Raw genomic sequence first — 18161 nt, 5'->3', positions numbered from 1 at the left:
CCTGTTCGCTTCAGTGCCTGGCTGCCGGCCGCCATCTTGGCTGACAGTTAATTTGCATATACTCACTGATTAGCCAATGAAAAGGGTAGCGGTCGTACGCTAATTACCATGTTTCTCTTTTATTAGTGTAGATATCCTCCCAGTAGCTCTTTGAGTTCACTAGGGCTGGTATTTCTATTGAGGTACCTATAACTGGCTTAGATGGATGGAGTAGCTTTCCCAAAGTCACAGATCTTATATCTAGTATAGCTAGAACTAAAACCCAATTCTTCTAACCACAAATCTACTACTTATTCCAGTCAATGGGGTTTTTATTCTTTAAAAATAACAAAATAAAGTCAGAAACCTTCTATCAGTGACTATTAAATGTAACTCTAATGTACAAAACAAATAAATTCAGACCACCTTTGGTCAAACAGGGACCAGTGCCTGGCCTTCTCTGGCCCCGAGGTGTGTTGCAAAACCCACTACCCCACATTCTGCTGCCATTGCTTTGAATTTCAGAACAGACAGAAGTACAAATGCAGCACATGCCGGGTGTTTTAGACAGAAATAAGATGGGTGTCCTGGTTCTGATGATGACGGAGTTAACCTTCTTCTGGAATCATGTAGAAGTCATTCTTGTGGACTACAGTGTTCCACACAATACTCCTATTGGCAATGAAATTTTACCTTATGTGGGAGAGATTCCTCAGGCCCAGGCAACAGCGCCTACTAGTGGGAAGAAACTAATACTTGTGGTGGCACACCTGTGCAGATGAAAGCACCTCGCTGAGAGCCTGCAGTCTTGAATTCAGGCCTCATATTTGCTCTTGACTTGCAATGGGCTCTTGAGGCACTGCCTCTCTCTGAGCTGTTGCTTTTGTATCTGTAGATTAGATTGGACTGTATGCTGTCTATGTTTTCCACATGCTCTTATAATCTGGGACTTTTTAAATTCTCTTAACAATGTATAGCAGCCATTTCAGTATAAAATAGAAAACCAAAACCCAAATAAGACTAACGAGCTTCTGATGGGTGAGAACATCACCCATCTTGGGTCCAGTGTCAGGTGCACAAGTCATGTGGCCTAGCTCAAAGTCCACTAGACTGGGGCCAGGTTAACTGAGCTTGAATTCCAACTCTGCTACTTACCCTTTAAGTCATTCATAAGGTTAACTCATTTGTCAAAAGAGGATAATTGTCTCATCTAGCTTTTAGTTCTTGTAAGATTTAAATGACAACATGGAAATGATGTTTTATATGAACTTGCAGTTGCTCTCCATCTTCATGTATCAAAATTTTATTTTTTTAGTTTGTCTTTATTGTTGAAAGTATTACAGATGTCCCCCTCCCTCCTCATTGACCCCTTCTAGCCCACACTTGCTCCCCTGCCCCAGGCCTTCACCACACTATTGCTATTGTAAGTAATATTAGCTATAACTTTTATTTTGCTGTTTTTGGTAGTGTCAGGTGAGAAAGTACATTGTCTATTATAAAGCACTGTGTAAATAGAAGGAGTGCCTACTAGCATCATAAGGAGAAGCCCGTGGCTATTGTGGGGCATTGAAATACAGTGACTTTAGAAACACCCTCTTGAGTTACCTCAGTATTAGGTTTGCTCTTAAATAACCAGAACAAATTTAGGATTTTCCACCAAAAAAAGTAAAAGTACCCAGGCAAATGTCAAGATTTTTAGCTTTGCATGGAGCTTGAGGGAAACACAAATCCCCATGTGAGATACTACACACCAGATTCAAATCATAAGTCAAAAATAATCATTGCAGTAGCAGTTGTAACACTACTCGTAGTTATTGATTTTTTTTTTCTGTCAGCAGATCAATCATGAAACGAATTTTAAGTATAAAAGAAGAGATTAAAAATTAAGTGCAGGAATATGAAATTGTCCATGTATAAAAATTAATTTGAAGAGAAATCTTGCTTTAGCCAACACAGACACTGATATTCCTGTCAGGGACGTGATAAGGTTTGCACAAGCTTCCTGCCAGACCAGAGTTTTCAGGAATTTTTGGAGTTGATAAGTAATAAGCCAGGTTAGAGGGCAGGGCTCTAGAGTCAGACTGTCTGGGCCCCTATTTCAGCTTCAGTTTTTTAACTCTATGGCCTTGGGCAAGTTACTTAATCTCTCTAGACTGACATTTCTTCAAGGACAGTAGAGATACTGATAAGGACCTACTTCATGGGGTTGTTAGAAAGATTATAGGATAGTACATTCAAATACTTAAAACAATGCTTGGAAAATAGTATGTGCAGAATACCTTGATCATTATGATCTCTCTGGGGCCACAGAAATGTTCAGCTTTGGAACTGAATTTCTAGCACTAAATTCTATGCATAGCATGTTGGTGAATATAAATCTTACATAACTGTCTTACAGATGCAGCTATCTCTACTATCCCACAATGACCATCATCTTTAGAGGAGGGGACAGAGCATACATCTCTGGTCCTAGACATAAGGAACTCTACATTTTGAAGTTGTCCAACACCTGCTGTAGTTGAGGGAGAAAGTAGAAAGGCCTCTAGTACATATGTTGTAGCTGTTACCTGCATTGAACTTCATGGACAGGTAGTCAAGGCACTTGTTTCATCTCTCCTTTCTACAGAAGCGGAGAAAAGGTGACTGCTGTGCATAGTACTTGGCACAGAATAGAGACTCAGTGTGTTTGAAGGGTTGACAAGACCACCTGGGCCTCCCAGGAGTCTACTTGTCTACTTTCCTTGTTTTGAAAACAAGGGACCTCAGGTTCAGAAATTTAGGGAACTTGTTCAGGCTCCCAAAACTAGTGAGTTCACCCCCACAGTTCTGTCTGATTGCCGTTACACCACGTTATATAGAACTTTGTTTAAAGGCTATCATTATCCCAAACTGCAAAGCAGTGTTGTTTTTTGTTTTGTTCTTATTCTTGTTGTCTGGTTTTGTGGTTTGTTTGTGTTGTTTTTCCTGAGAATAGAAGTCATCAGAAAGTGATTTTCCTGCCTACTGTGTGTGTGTGTGTGTGTGTGTGTGTGTGTGTGTGTGTGTGTGTGTGTGTGTTAATTAGTTTAGTGAAGTTTGGGACAAGGGTACATGGTTCCAACAAATAGTGGTTTCCTAAAATGTAGCTCAGACAGCCAGGGCTGTTGGTTCTAGCCATCATTGATGTCTAAGAATATTCCAGGACAAACTACAGTGTGTGGAACACATAAACACACAGCTCCCTTTACAGCAATGGCTCTCAACCCACTGTACATCAACATCACTATTGCAGAGCCCCACCCCAAATAAATTGGAATCCCTACAAGTGGATCATGGGCATGAGTATTTTTAAAAACTTTCCTGGTGGGAAGCCAGAGTTTGAGGTTCAACAGCTCAGTATCTTCTTTGAAGGACACTCACCTATAATGATTTCCTCTTCTAAGCATATCCTGATGTTCATTGAGCACTCCTGAATTCACACTGACTCTCTATTCTGTGACAAGTACTTTGCACAGAAGTCACCTTTCTCAGCTTCTTTAGAAAGGACAGATGAAACAAGTGTCTTGACTACCTTTCCATGAAGTTCAATGAGGGTAAGAGCTACAAAGTATCTACTAGAGGTCCTTCTACTTTCTCCCTCCAACTACAGCAGGTGTTGGACAACTTCAAAATGAAGAGCTCCTTATGTCTAGGACCAGAGATGCACACTCTGGACCCTCCTCTCAAGATGATGGAGAACTGATGCAATGCTGGCTCTTCTTTCCCTGGGAGATGGAATGGGCCCCCCTCCTAGACAATGCTAAAAGCATCAGAGTTATGATTGAATACTAAAATATATTCATAGGGGAAAAACATGCTGATTAAGAAGGTGGTCTTTGCAAGTCTGACCTGGTTCTAATCTCAGCCTCACCTCATTCTACCTTTGAGACCTTGGCCAAGTCAGTTAACCTCAGGTTTCTTATCTATCAAATAAGAATAGATAAAGGTTGATGGGGCTAAATGAAAGAATGTATGAAGAGTGGTAGGACAGTGCCTGGAACAGAAAACAGTACAGTGGTTTTCTTTCATATATTTGCAATACTTCTTCACAGTGCAGTATATTTAAATCAGTGAAGCATACTTGCTGTTGCAACCCTATGTGGGACTCCCCCTCCAATTCACCTCCTTACCTGAAGGTCCAACCTAAGCAAATATATATCTATAAATGAATCACCTCATGGTTAGACTTCATAATGACTTCCTTTTAACAATAGGTTCCTCACCCCCATCCCCATAACATCAGGTTTGTTGCCCAGACCTTTGTCTACCCATTCGTGAACTGTTCTGTCATTTTGGGGGTTTGTTTTATGTTGTTTCTGTCTTACCTAATCTTAATTTCTTATTTTGTATTTCAAATGTTTTTCTTATTTGTCTCTCCTTTGTCAGTGAAGTAAGAGACAATAGAATGTTTCTCATTCACCATGTTTCACATGTCTATCACTGGTCCTAGTGCCATAGCAGTCATTGCTCCTTTTCTTTTGTCATCCTGCAAGTATGTGTGTGTGTGTGTGTGTGTGTGTGTGTGTGTGTGTGTATATACTGTATAGGGAAGGGAGAGAGAGGAACAGCTATCTACCCCTTCCTTCATCTTGCTATCCACATGTCCATTGAGTCTTCAAGCATTTCTGCATGGCCCACCTAAGCAATAATATAATGTAGTAGTAGAATGGAGTTATATTCATACTAGTGGTCCGGTGCACAAAATTTGTGCATGGGGGGAGGGTGGCGGGAGGTTCCCTCAGCCCAACTTGCACCTTCTCCAATCGGGGACCACTGGCTCCTAACCACTCACCTGCCTGCATGCCTGATCACCCCTAACTGCCTCTGTCTGCCTGCCTGATTGCTTCTAACCCCTCTTCCTGCCTGCCTGTCGCCCCTAACTGCCCTCCCCTGCTGGCCTGATCTTGCCCCCAACTGCTCTCCCCTGCTGTCCTGATCTCGCTCCCAACAGCCCTCCCCTGCCAGCCTGATATCCCCTAACAGCCTCTGCCTTGGTCCCCACCACCATGGCTTTGTCTGGAAGTCGGACGTCCAGAAGATGGCCAGTCGACCCAGTCTAATTAGCATATTACCCTTTTATTAGTATAGATTATGTAGGATAGGATTGCTTAAATTGGTGGGGGGGGGAGGGGCTTTTCAGCAGGAGGAGGTGCTCTTGGCTGACAAAAATACATAATCCCTATATCTGGACTGATAGCCAGCCATATGAACCATACTGCCAAACTGGTCATTAAAAAATTGAACCGCTTTATTACACCTTACGCCAAACAGCCATTGCCCTTAAAACCCCTCCTCAGCCCCACCTTAGGTTCTGCCTTCTCAGTTCCCCCAGATTAGGTTCTGATTGATTGGTTTCTATGCCAGTCAGCATCAAAAGCTCTTCCTCCTAGGAAGCCATTGGTTCCTCACAGTTCCTCCAGATTAGGTTCTGATTGGTCAGTTTCTATGCCAGTCAGCATCTCCGGGCCTATCTCCAGGCCTGATCAGAGAGGCGGGGATGATCAGCATCCCGCATGGCTGCTAGCAAGGCCTGGAAAGGGAGGCAGGACTGCTGTTGAGGTCCGGAGAGAAAGACAGAGGCAAGGGCTAATCAACAGCTGCCACAGAGCCTGCGGATCAGACCCTGATTCTCTCTTCAGACCTCTCTCCAGGCCTGATCCGCAGCCCCGTTGGCAGTCAGTGCTGGGTCGCTGCACCTGCAGCAGTGGCAGTCAGTGCTGGTCACCATGGCGACCCAGCACTGACTGCAGGACTGACTTCTGGTGTTTGGTCATCCATTCAGTCATTTTGGACCCTGGCTTTAGATAGATAGATAAGCAGAGTGACAGAACTGGATATATCTTATAGTCCAGCTTTTAAAATCTGATAAGGATTCAAGTATTCATAGTAATCAAAAGCACTACCATAAGAGGCTAAATAATGCTACATTGTTTAAAGACAGTCCAAGAAAGTAGTAATGATTAAATTTGATGCATGATATAATTTGTGATGCCACACCTTACTTACATGGCTATCAGTTGACATTCTTGTAGGGTCTATATTGTCTTAGGCCACACAGCAGTGCCATATTATCAATTCATTTGTGACACAAAAGAAGCCTGTTCCATAGTAGTGCTTCTAATCAATACACATGAACTGCTTTTCTCTGGCGCAGCACTGTCAATAGTTTATGAGAAAATTTAGCAGATTCTGTTTATGTAGTTATCAATTGGGGGGAAAGCCATTGAAAACTCTTCAAACTAAGACATAAGAGAAATGACTCTTGTTGAAAAGAAATGTATATTACAATGCCACAGAATTTGTTTTTTTTCCAGCCAACTCACTGTTACCAGTCTGCCTCTGCACTGCTTTGCATGCAGATGAAACCTATTTGGGTGATACTTGTTAGCTGTTTTCCTGACAAGTAGCACAGAAATAGGCACCTCTTGGAAAGTGGCTCAACTTGACTTGACTGAACATTAGAATCACCTGGAAGCTTTTAAAAATCTCATCCTAGGTCTCCCACCTCAGATCAATGAAATCAGAATCTCTGGATTAGAGACCAGAGATCAGTATTTCTTTTAAAAGTTTTCAGATGATTCCAACATACAGGCAAGATTGCGGATCACTGTCCTAGAACTTAAGCAAGTTTTAAGAAAACTGCTTAATATATACACTGAGGCTGCAGGGTTCTATAAAATAAAAACTTTGGCCATTAGAAAATGCCATCAGCCTAGAACCATCAGTGAATATCATTATGGACCTGTTACATAAAGAAAAAAAACTTGTTCTCTTATACTTTTGTATCTTCAGTGGAAGATAATTTGTGAACCACCTTAATGGAGTTCGTGATTTAGGACAATAATATAATAAATTGGGGCAGGCTTTGTTTCTAGGTATACATGACCATCATTTCCCTAGCCTGATATAACCTTATTGATTTAACTTTTGGAGCAGGACTTTGTTCAGAATATATTTTAGAAGGTATCTAATGAGAAAGCTGATTTGTTGTAGAATTGGCATTTAAAGTTTTAGTTCTTTATAATATTTAAAGATAGAATATTAATTTTGCTTGTGCCTAAAATTTCTATTATAAATCAAGAAGCAAGGAGGACATGAAGACACATGTGATGTGGCTTGATGTCTGCCTAAATTTACTGTTTTACTTTTGATATTGAATAATATACGAGTTTGGGAGTCTGTCACCCCTGATCACCATAGCACTAACTCTCCAAATGGCTATGGACATTTTTGGTCCCACCTCCAAAGCCAGCATTGATTGCAAAGGACAGTCTATGGCCTAATGGTGTATTGATCACCCAAGAAACATTTCTAAATAACACTTTATTTTCATAGTGTAAAGGAAATAAATTCATATTATGAAAAGAGAAAGTGGGAACCATTAAATATGAAAACATATTCCATTACTCCACCTTCCTTGCTTCTTTGTTGATTGCCTTGTAAAAGCACCCTCTACCCATGCCATTCGTCAAGACAACTTGTTCAAAAACTGTAACCTTCCAGACTTAGCTCAAGTACTAAGATTTCCATAAAGCCTTTTCATTTATAAGAGGAAATAAACCAGAGATAAGGGAGTAATCAGGAAGCCATTGCAATGGCCCAAGGGAGATAATGAAGCTCAATTTACATAGCAGGCTTGTGCTGGGAAGGAAGCATTTCAGAGAGGTTGCAGAGGTTACTATAGTTGGGAGGAAAAGGAGGAGTAATGGGTGAGAAGAATTCACGACTATCTCCACAGTTGACATAAAGCAACATATATAATAAGCAATAATATATAAACAAGCTCGTTTTTGTTGTTGTTGCTCAGGTGACTTAATTCACTGACAAAATTCTCCCCAAGCTGTATGACTGTTGCTTGGATTTGTTAAGTTCCTGTGCTAAGCTTCTCATACCAGCCCTGCATTTGAACTTGACCCTGGGATTCCTACTGGCCCCTAATCAATTATCATTCCTTGATGCTCTGATGCCTGCTACTCCTGTACTATTCCCCTGGTTTTCCTCCTTTGAAAGTGCTGAGATGTTTGTCTTAAAGAAGGGCTTTAAGAGTGCGGTGTGCTTTCAGTGATGTGTAGTATGAGCCCCTGTAGGGGCAAGAATGCACTATGCTTGAGGAACTTTCTTTCTATTCTCAATACCTCCCTAAAAGCCATGATTAAAGTTTTTTTTTTCATGTAAAAAGGGAACATTCGGGCACCTTTACTGTCCTGTTGATGTGCAGGGCTATTTTTAATTTTTGTTCTTCGCTCTTTTTCTGTGCTTGTGATTTTAAAGGTGCCAGACTGACTGCCCTCGAGCCTAGTGTCCCTGATTTCTCCCAAGAATAGGAAAAATACCGAAGGCAGCAGAGCTGGTCATGTCTGGGGCCAGCATATTTGCCTGACCCACTCTGGAAGAATATTCTCCAAAATATAAAGGAAAAGATTGTTCCTTATGAATTCGGCCCATCGGCTTTCATAGCTGAGAAGACAAAACCTTATTATGCCAGCACCAAATCACTGCAGAATTTTTGGGTTCAATAAGCATTTGGTTTTTGTGTTGTAGTTTTCTCTTCCATTCCCACCTGTCAAAATTCCATCCTTTAAGGTTGGGCTCAATTACTTCTTTCCCCACTAAAACTTTCCTGAACCTTCTCAGATGTGATTTTCCTCCCACATTCCACTGCACTTTCCCATGTAACACTTTCTCATGTGATTGTGGAATCTATATAGTCCCCTAATGACTGTAAAAGGTACTGATATTGTCTGATCCACTGTTGTATGTCACAGGGAAGCCAAATATAGTACTGGGCAAAGAGTAGATACCTGGGGAATGTCTTGAATAGAATGAGAATTCCAGCGTTTACTTTGCAGCCTGTCCTTCAAGGCTCTGCTCTGATCTTTCCATCTAATCAGTGATTGAAATCTCCCCCAGGTTCTCAGACTCTCTATCAGCCTTGTAGACCCAGACTCTTGGACTCCAGATATTACCCTTTGGGCGGTTGTGGTCTAAATCATAATTGCTACCCCTACCTGCCTTGTAGACCAGCATGACCAACAGTTGATAACATCTGATTGAATGCATTTTTTCCACCAGAGATCACTAGTAGTCCCTGAAGGATTATCAGGGAATCCAGTTTGATGTCTAAAAGGGAATTAATTAAAAATAATTTTGTTGACCTGCACTTAACTACTTTAAAAGTTGTTAAATTTGAAATAATTTTCTCAGGAATCCAACTTACTCTTTTTTAAAATTTATTTTTATTGTGGAGGGTATTACAAATGTCTCCCATTTTTCCACCCTTTGCCCTACTCCACCCAGCTCCTGCTCCACCCCTGGCCTTAACTGCACTATTGTCTTTGTGCATGGGCTATGCATATATGCATATAAGTTCTTTTAATACTCATCACATTATAAAAATATCACATGCACCACAAAACCTCTGTTGAATTGTTTTAAATCAATGTTTAGTAACAGTGCCATTCAGCCCAGAATATTTTCATGTCGTTAGTATGATTTTTTCTGCTGATGTTAAAGCTACATTTTTCATTATTTACTATTGTATTGCTTTATTTCTTCAGATCAACCAAAGGAGGTCAGTGATTTAAGTATGATTCATTGAAGGTGGAAAAAATACTAATAAAGATAATACCATAAATATTACTTCAGATTAATATTACAATGTAAATTTTAGTGAACAGGCTTCCAATATATATAGAAAAAGAATCAGTATATGTTGGGATGAATGTGATCTTTCCGCACAAGCAGTTGAAAAAGAAGAGTTTAAGCACTAAGTCTGATGATGACTCTTTAAAAATTAGATGTTATGGATTGCCTATTATCCTCAATATGTTTTCTGTAATGAAATGTTGTCAGATAATACCATGAAGTTCTCAGAATTTTAGCATCTTTTTCAAACATAGCTCAGTGAACTTTCTAGTAAACCAATTAAGCATTTTGTTCTTAATAATCACAAAAAAAATAGTGCTATTTGAAATAACCTGCTTTGGTTACTAAAGTCAATGAACATCCATAATGTTAAACATGCCCCTCTAAGGTTATACATTTTTATAATAAAAACAGGTACAAGTTAACTCTTCAACAGAAGTTTGAAAATAAAGCCACACCTTTTGACAAATGTCAATAATATATTGACTTTATAATATGTCAATTATAGTGGAGATGACTTAGTTGTCAAGGGTTTAACTATTCTTCAAACACTTGATATTTTTTATTTTCTAGGAGGGAGATAATGGACTATACTGTAAAGACATTCAAATCCTGCAACAGAATATAAAGAAATTTTTTACAGGGCCAAATGCAACTAGAGAGGATTAGAAATATATTCTCCTCTTTTCTCCCAAGTTGAAACATTTAGCCCTCCTATTTTTAGGTGTGAAATGGTTGTCAATCCAATGTGACAGAGTGCTGAAAGCAGTCTTCATTCAGTGAGAAATTTCTCCATAATGTCAGATCTGTGTTCAATCCTGATTCATAGAACCAGGCAGAAGCAAGATTACATAGTGGTTAACACCGTAAGTGCTGAAACTAGACTGCTTGAGTTTGAAGTTAGTTAACCATTTTGTGACTAAGTTTCCTCATCTGTAAAATGGGAATAATAACAGTCCCTATCACATCGGTTGTTGTGAATATGAAAGGATTTAACATATAAAAAGCACCTAGAAAATGCCTGACACATATGAAGCACTAGATTTGCTATAGCTTACCTATAAATGCCTGCAGATCCTTGCAGACATCCCCAGTGACCTGTAATTACTTAGAAGAAATAAAGAATGAGATGGGAACCTGGATGTGGATCTGACCTCTGACAAGATTCCCACGATGGAGCCAGATACAGAGACAGATTGCAACCAGCAAAATGTCTCTCGCTGACATAAATATTTTTCTGAAATTATGTTTTATTGTTATTTAAGAATTAATGTGAATATTTTAAAGCTAAACCTGATGTGCATCTGTGGTCCAGATGCCCCATGAATCCATTTAAGAATGCTGGAAATTTGCAGAACCCTGGGTCATGAGGGACTCAAGCCCTACAGTGTGTAGAACTGTTGCAGGATTTAAGGATGTTCAACCCAAGAACAGACTTGGAGGCAACACTAACTGAAGTGTAATATTTTAAAGAGTGTCAAGTATAAGAGAGGAGAGTTGAATCCCCTGAAGACAGAACTGGAACTACTGGGTAGCCGTTAGAGTGAGCAAGCATTCCAGCTCAACATGAGAAAGAACTTTCTGGCAGTCAGAGCTGTCTGGAAATGAAAGGGCCTGGCTTTTGACCTGCCTGTCACCAAGAGCTGGATGCAAAGGTTTTACAACCAGGGCTTTTGTGAAAAGAGTTGAAGTTTGCTTTTGGACTCCATTCCCTCCCAGTCTAACCAGACAGGCAGACTCCCTGAGAAGAAAGACTTTTCTAGTCAATCCCACCTATTCCTACCATCCCGAGAGCCATTGTCCTTAGACTCCCATGTGAGAGTAGAGTCGGGGCACTGGCCTCGACTTGAGTTCCACTCTGTCATTTTCTGCGGGCTCTTTGGCTGAGACAGTCAACTCCTCAATTTTATAGCAGGATGTAAAATCCCCATCCTGCTGGCCTTACAGGGCATAGTGGTGACTGTCCTGGTGATCTTGCTCATGGCGGTGATGGCGATAGTGGTGGTCCCATTGCTGTTGCTGCAGACATTACGAAGCTGCTGTCTTTCCCTTGTTGGTTTCTAGCCCAGGACTGAAGTGTTCTTCTGTGTGTTCTTAACAGTCAATCCCTTCTCTCTTTCAGGCCGCTGTGCTCGCTGTGGCGAAAATGTCATTGGGGAAGGGACAGGATGCACTGCCATGGACCAGGTCTTCCATGTGGATTGTTTCACGTGCATCATCTGCAACAACAAGCTCCGAGGGCAGCCCTTCTACGCCATGGAGAAGAAAGCCTACTGTGAGCCCTGCTACATTGTAAGTTCAGAATTGGTCCTCGGGTACTTTGCAAAGATATCTTCTTTGACAAAGTGCCAGTCACTCCAGATAGAATGTTGCCATCAGATCTTGACTTCACCCAGACTTCACAATATGTGTGCATGTAAATTGGCATATCTTAATTTCTCCCATGTGTTCATGTGGAAAAAGTGTGTTGGGATGGGGCTGCCATTCATTTAGTGGTCTGCTGGGAAGATCATCACCGTGTGGATTTCAAGCTTGTATGTACTAGCTATCATGATATCCCTTGTAGCATCAGAGAGTTTCCCAAGTGGCAACATTACACCCTCCTTATTAGGTGTCACCCTGAATTGTCAGTATTTGTTGAGAAGTATTACAGGGCCTCTGGACTTGTCAATGCACTTTTAAACTCCTGGGTCCTTTGAATCACCTCTTTTCTACCCAGAAGATTTCTTACCTATCATACCCAGAGGTTTTCAATGATGCACACTGAGAAACGCTTTAATATAGCACACCTTAAAGGAACATGAATAGTAATGCTGACTGAGCTAACAATTGTTGATGTTGTCTTTTTGAAGAACATGACAACTATACTTTAATAACATCGATGGGTGACTAACAAACACTCGTAGTCACATTATCTTAGTTTTTGGCCCGGCTATTCACATGTATACATTAAGCAATCATATGATACAGCAATTTAATGGGTGAACAGATTGTTTTTTAACCTAAAGAAAATGTCTTTGTTATCCTTCTGCATGATTTTAATGTGTCTGCTGAACACTTGTTAGTGGAAAAAGTAGTGCTTTTTGCAAACCCCCAAAAGAGCCATGGTTTGGCCCTCAATGCCCAAGAATGTCAACATAAAGGAAGCTTTTGGTGCAAGACAATTCGAGTTATAAATAGCTTTGCAGATCCCCAAGTTTCAAGTTGATTGCAGAAGAACCTGGCTCGTTGGCACTTTCCCATAACCTGACGGCTCTAACTCATTGCAGCCCTGGAGTCTGTAGCAAAGATCTGAAGATTCTTCGAGATAAAGATCTTACAAGATTTAATATTGTTTTGCATTTTTAGGTTCAATTTTATTTCCTTTTTCTCCCCAAAGACAACTTAAACACACATATAGCATCATTATAGTGCTACGCAATTTTGGAGCTGGAAAAAACAAACAAACAAACTTTGAAGATCATTATTCTAACTCCTCTCTTTAGAAGTGAGAACACAGAGAAGCAGAGAGGAATAAAGTGACTTCTTGTATCATTAGTGTCCAAGCCAGGGCTATATTCAGTTGTTGGCACTCCTAGTCCCGTGTTTTTTTGTTTGTTTGTTTGTTTATTTTTACAGGCGTCACACTATTTTAGTTTGTCCAGAACATAAACACCAACACAGTAAGGTCCTGTTGATCTGCAAGGAGCAATTGCATATCAGGGGAAGTCAGTGAACAAAAGCCTACCTCTGTAGTAAATGAGAATATTTCAAATATCGCCCTTTGAATTCTGTGTTGACAAAAGAAAATTACAAATCCCCTGCCTTTGTCATTAGATTGTGCAGACTGTCATTCGCAATGACATTCACATAGGACCACCATTATGAAATATGCTAGTCATAGTGAGCTCTGACGGTGACGTCAGCAGAGCCTAGAGAAGCAGCTATGCATGGCTGTTTGTCCTTATACTAAGTGAGCACAGGCTTCTGTGATTTTGTAGCTCTTGTATCTTTTCTCCATCCCTTTTTGGACTGCCTTGTTGATTCTTGCTACTTTAATAAGCCTCATTCAGTTTTTCTTTATCCCTGATGAGCTAGGAATCATATAAATGATATTGGGAAACAATATAACATGATGTAAAGAATACGTGTCTGAATTTGGTGCTATCACTTAATGTCTTGTCTCCTTGGGAGAGTTACCTGATCTTTCTAAGCCTCAGTTTCCTCATCTATATAATGGGGTGCTTTCTGGATTTTCCCCAAAGGTTTGTGGATATGAAATGAGGCAATCTTTGTAAAGCACACGTGGCTTGCTCAAGGAATGGTAGTGAAATACATGCTATTCTGAGGTTAATTTTGACAGGATTTCTGGCCTATTTAGTCTGAATGTGAGGACCTTACATGTGCAGTGAGATTCAGCAGGCTTTAGGAAATTGTTTTAACCTGTCAGATGTAGCATTTTAAATGCTTTGCTTGCTCTCCTGAGTATGTAATAAAACAAAAAAAAATGTCCAATCTGGCTAAATTATGGGTTTCCGCAGTGTGCAGGCTCAGATTTCTGCCCCCATTCCAGGCGTAGGAACTTGGTGATTCTTCAGGCCGCAGCTGTTTGCTTTGGTTGCCTGATGCTATACAATGCTTATAACAAGGAACGCTGTCTGGGAGGTACTCAGTCACATCCTTGGAAGACCTGGGTGAATTCAAATAATGGAAATTCTTACCATCCTTTTGACTTCTCTCCCTCCTCAGAAACTTTAATCGTGATTTTTCTTTAATGAGATTTATCCATGGTGACTGTAAAATGTAATTGAATTCTTATCAGAGTTCAGTTAAGATTTATTCAGAGACCCTTGTTCAATATTGATTTCAGAGGTCAGCCCAGGCCTCAAGCCCCTCATGGATGTGTTAGCATTTTAATTTCTTCTGAACTTTCATAAGTCCAATAAGCTGCCACATTAGAAGTGTGGGGACTGGGAAAGCTGGGTGCATGTATCCCTCTTGGAACCAAAGCCCTTAGAACAAACGCCTGCAATGGCATTCAAATTGCCTCTCATTCCATTGGTGGAAACTGATGTCTGAAAGAAAGACATCCTGTACAAAGCAGAGAGAGCCAGGCCCTAGGCCTCAGTCAGTGTTTTGTTTTATTTGTTTTTTTAAATTGATAGCGTCAGAACATTGAAGATAGTAGTTTATTCATTTCTCTGTAAAGACCACCCATGTTTGATGCTCTTGAGTCTATGGGGGAGACCAGTGTAATGTAAAACTTAATTTACTCTTGCCTGAATTCATCAACTTTAAATCATATTTAAGTTAAACATTTATATAATTTTGAGGGAAACTTTGTTTTAATGATTATTCATCTTTTCCTATATTCTCTTAAATCCTTAATCCTTGCACATACATACATGTAATGAAACAAGCCTCACTCTGTACAGCATTGTAATTCCCTTTAATCATTCTGTACATGCTTCGTTTTGTATTTCCTATTGATTGACTTCATATAAATATGCACATCGCTTCCTATGACTAATAATAATTATTTTTAGCTTTTTATCTGTTTAGTTTTATACGTTTACACACTAAATTTTCAAGCCATTTGCCACTAGAATGATATTGGATACTTTCTAATCTCTTGGTATTATTAATAGCATGCCTATAAATAAAATTTTTATATTATTTTATTTTTAATAACTTTCTTAATTTATATTGCTTAGTTTATGGCAATTTGGAGAACATTTGCTAGATTTCTTCAGAAATATTTTTCAGTTTAGAGAACCATCATAGTAATGAGACTGCATTTGAAATTATAATCTATCCACTATTGAAAATTTGTATTTATATTTATTTAGAATCAATTTATTGAGTGCATTATTTTAATTTTAATTTGTAGAATTATTAGCAAAACCAATGAGATGCTTTTCTACTTTGGTGATAGATCTCTTAAAATCTTAGCTTTGATTATTCTTATGGATTAAATTTAAGAACACTAAGCTTCCTTGGGAAGCAAATTGATAAAGATCGAATATATTGGTTCTAGTCCTTGCTCTCCTGGTGTGTCATTTAATTTCTGAGTACCAGTATTTACATTTATTAAAGGGAAATACTAACTTTTTTCCTGTCTTCAAAGAGAAGGAATGAGCAGGTTTATTTTGTACATCATGAAATTGTTTACTAATATAAGGGTTTGATTTGATTAATAGCATTATTGTCATTGTTTTTTCCCTCTGCAAATTGGATACAATTTAGAAACTCTCTAACTTTGGGGTAATTTCATAGCTGCCGTTTCTGTGGAAGTACCAAAATAAATAGATGCCATAGAAGGAATATGAAGACATATATGAGAAGGACAAAGATTTTCATGCTTTGCTTAAGAATATTTTTATGTTGTTATGAGTCTGAAGAGTAGCAACAGAGCCTCCTACTTGTGTGCCCTTCTGCCCTGAAGGAGACAGGTTTACCCATAAGTGTAGATTTACAAACAGTTTCTGTGTTCTTAGCATAGCCAAGGAGTCTGCGCCTACAAACAGCACATCAGAGATTCTCAGCAAGCCTGTTTATGAAATGGCAGCCAAGGTCTTCCCCTCACCCAGGGCTCTTCCTCAGAGTGGAGCGAACCCAGCTCCTAGCTCTCCAGCAGTGGAAGTTGTGTAGACATTTTTATTAGAGTCAAGATCCAAGTGATTAAAAGGCCTCACGAAGTATGAGGCCAACTCCACAGGAGACTAAACACTTAGAGTTTCCTGAATTTGGCACTTTAGTGGCCAACACTTTAGTGGCCTTTTGCTTCCTTATGTCACTCAATGGCTACAGTTAAAGTATTCGATCTTTTCCACCTACATTAAGAGGTAGATGTTCTACCTCTTCTGGAAAGTTGTTCTTTTTTATGCTTAGTTTTTTTCTAATAAAATGTTTTAAAGGCAGTTATGGCTAGGGCTTTATGTGGATGTTGGCAAATGAACTGAAAGTTCAGACTAAAATCTGAAAAATCCACATGAACTTCCCTCCTTCTCTTTTCTTGATTGTCCACCTCTGCTCACTCATCTCCAAGGAGTCTCTGTCTCTCCTTTCACACCACACACACATGCACATGCACACATTCTATATAATAAAAGCCTAGTATGCTAAGTGTCCAGTCATCCAGTTAGCCATTCAACCAATCAAAGCGTAATATGCAAATGGTATGCTAAGGCCGCTCAACTGCTTGCTATGATGTGCACTGACCACCAATGGGCAGACAGTCAACTGGTCGGCCAGTCACGATGATGTGCACTGACCACCAAGGGGCAGACACTCAATGCAGGAGCTGCTCCCTGATGGTCAGTGCACTCCCACAGGGGGAGCACCACTCAGCCAGAAGCCAGGGCTCACGGCTGGCGAGCGCAGCTGTGGTGGCGGGGAGCCTCTCCCGCCTCCAAGGCAGCACTAAGGATGTCCGATTGACGGCTTAGCCCACTCCCCACAGGATGCCATCAGTCAGACATCCCCCAAGGGCTCCTGGACTGTGAGAGGGTGCAGGCTGGGCTGAGGGCCCCCACCTCCACCCCCTCCAAGTGCAGGAATTTTGTGCACTGGGCCTCTAGTACCAATATAAAGGCATTTTCTTCTTGGTATCTCACATCATCACTCCACAAGTACTCTCCCAGAAACAGGGAGAGAATGCTTCAAGAAAGATGAAAACTTGTCAATTATTATTTTAAGAGATTTAACCATGCTAACAATTATGAATAGCTTTATCTTCCATTTATATAGTTCCTTACAGTTTACATAGCTTCTGAGCATCTATTATTGTACATGATCATACCTATTAGAACCTTGTGAAACAGACAAAGGGGAGAGTATTAGTCCCATTTTGCAACGGTTTTGATAGTTTCAAAGTAAAAGACAAAATGAAGCTTAGGAACTGATCTTCTAATTTTATTGCTGGGTTCATAAAATCCTGAAACTAATGTTCATCTTCCTAAAAATATGCACATACTGATAGCCCCCTGTGACTATAGTCTTCCATTTTCAACCTTTTAGCTGATGACCACATGGATTATATCTTACTGTATTACAGTATCTGAAGTGCTGAACTTATACTGATGAAAAGCAATCAGTCCCTGTCTTTTATTGAGCATTTACCTGTACATGTGGCTTTCCCTGAAAGGCCTCAGGTTTTAAGGCAAAAATCTCTTATTTATTTTTCTTTTGTTAAAAATAATCATAACAACTAATATTTGTGTAGTGCTTTAACTTTTACAAAGTACTTTTCTTTTATCTCGTGTCATCCTCTAAGGACCCAAGAAAATAGGTACAATTATAACCGCCTTCATTTCCAGTAGTAAGAGCTTTGGAAATGGTCAGCTTGCTCAGTTCCATGGAGCATGAGTGCCCGATCTGAGACTTGACCCTGGCCTTTGGTTCTCAAGTCCAGCTTTTCCCACATATCCAAACAGTGATTGGAAATATCATTTGTTATTACTAGGTTTCTCTTTCCTAATTAATTTTTCTCTATTACTATTTTCTATAATGTCAAGTTAAAAAAATATATAGGTAAACCA

The 18161-nt window shown here is 39.9% G+C and overlaps 1 protein-coding gene across 8 annotated transcripts in view; it reads left to right on the top strand.

The window, feature by feature from the left end:
- LPP (LIM domain containing preferred translocation partner in lipoma) overlaps positions 1–18161 on the top strand; it is a 698664-nt gene that overhangs the window by 575773 nt on the left and 104730 nt on the right. For all 8 annotated transcript variants that reach the window (XM_014547744.1, XM_014547746.1, XM_014547747.1 and 5 more), the window contains one exon: positions 11765–11934. In XM_014547744.1, the coding sequence (XP_014403230.1) occupies positions 11765–11934 (170 nt within the window). The remainder of the gene's footprint in view (positions 1–11764; positions 11935–18161) is intronic.

Source organism: Myotis brandtii, unplaced genomic scaffold (genome assembly GCF_000412655.1).
Source record: "Myotis brandtii unplaced genomic scaffold, ASM41265v1 scaffold483, whole genome shotgun sequence".
In the NCBI taxonomy this organism is placed as follows: Eukaryota; Metazoa; Chordata; class Mammalia; order Chiroptera; family Vespertilionidae; genus Myotis; species Myotis brandtii.
Note: the sequence above shows the minus strand (reverse complement) of the source record. Positions and strands in the feature narration are given on the sequence as shown.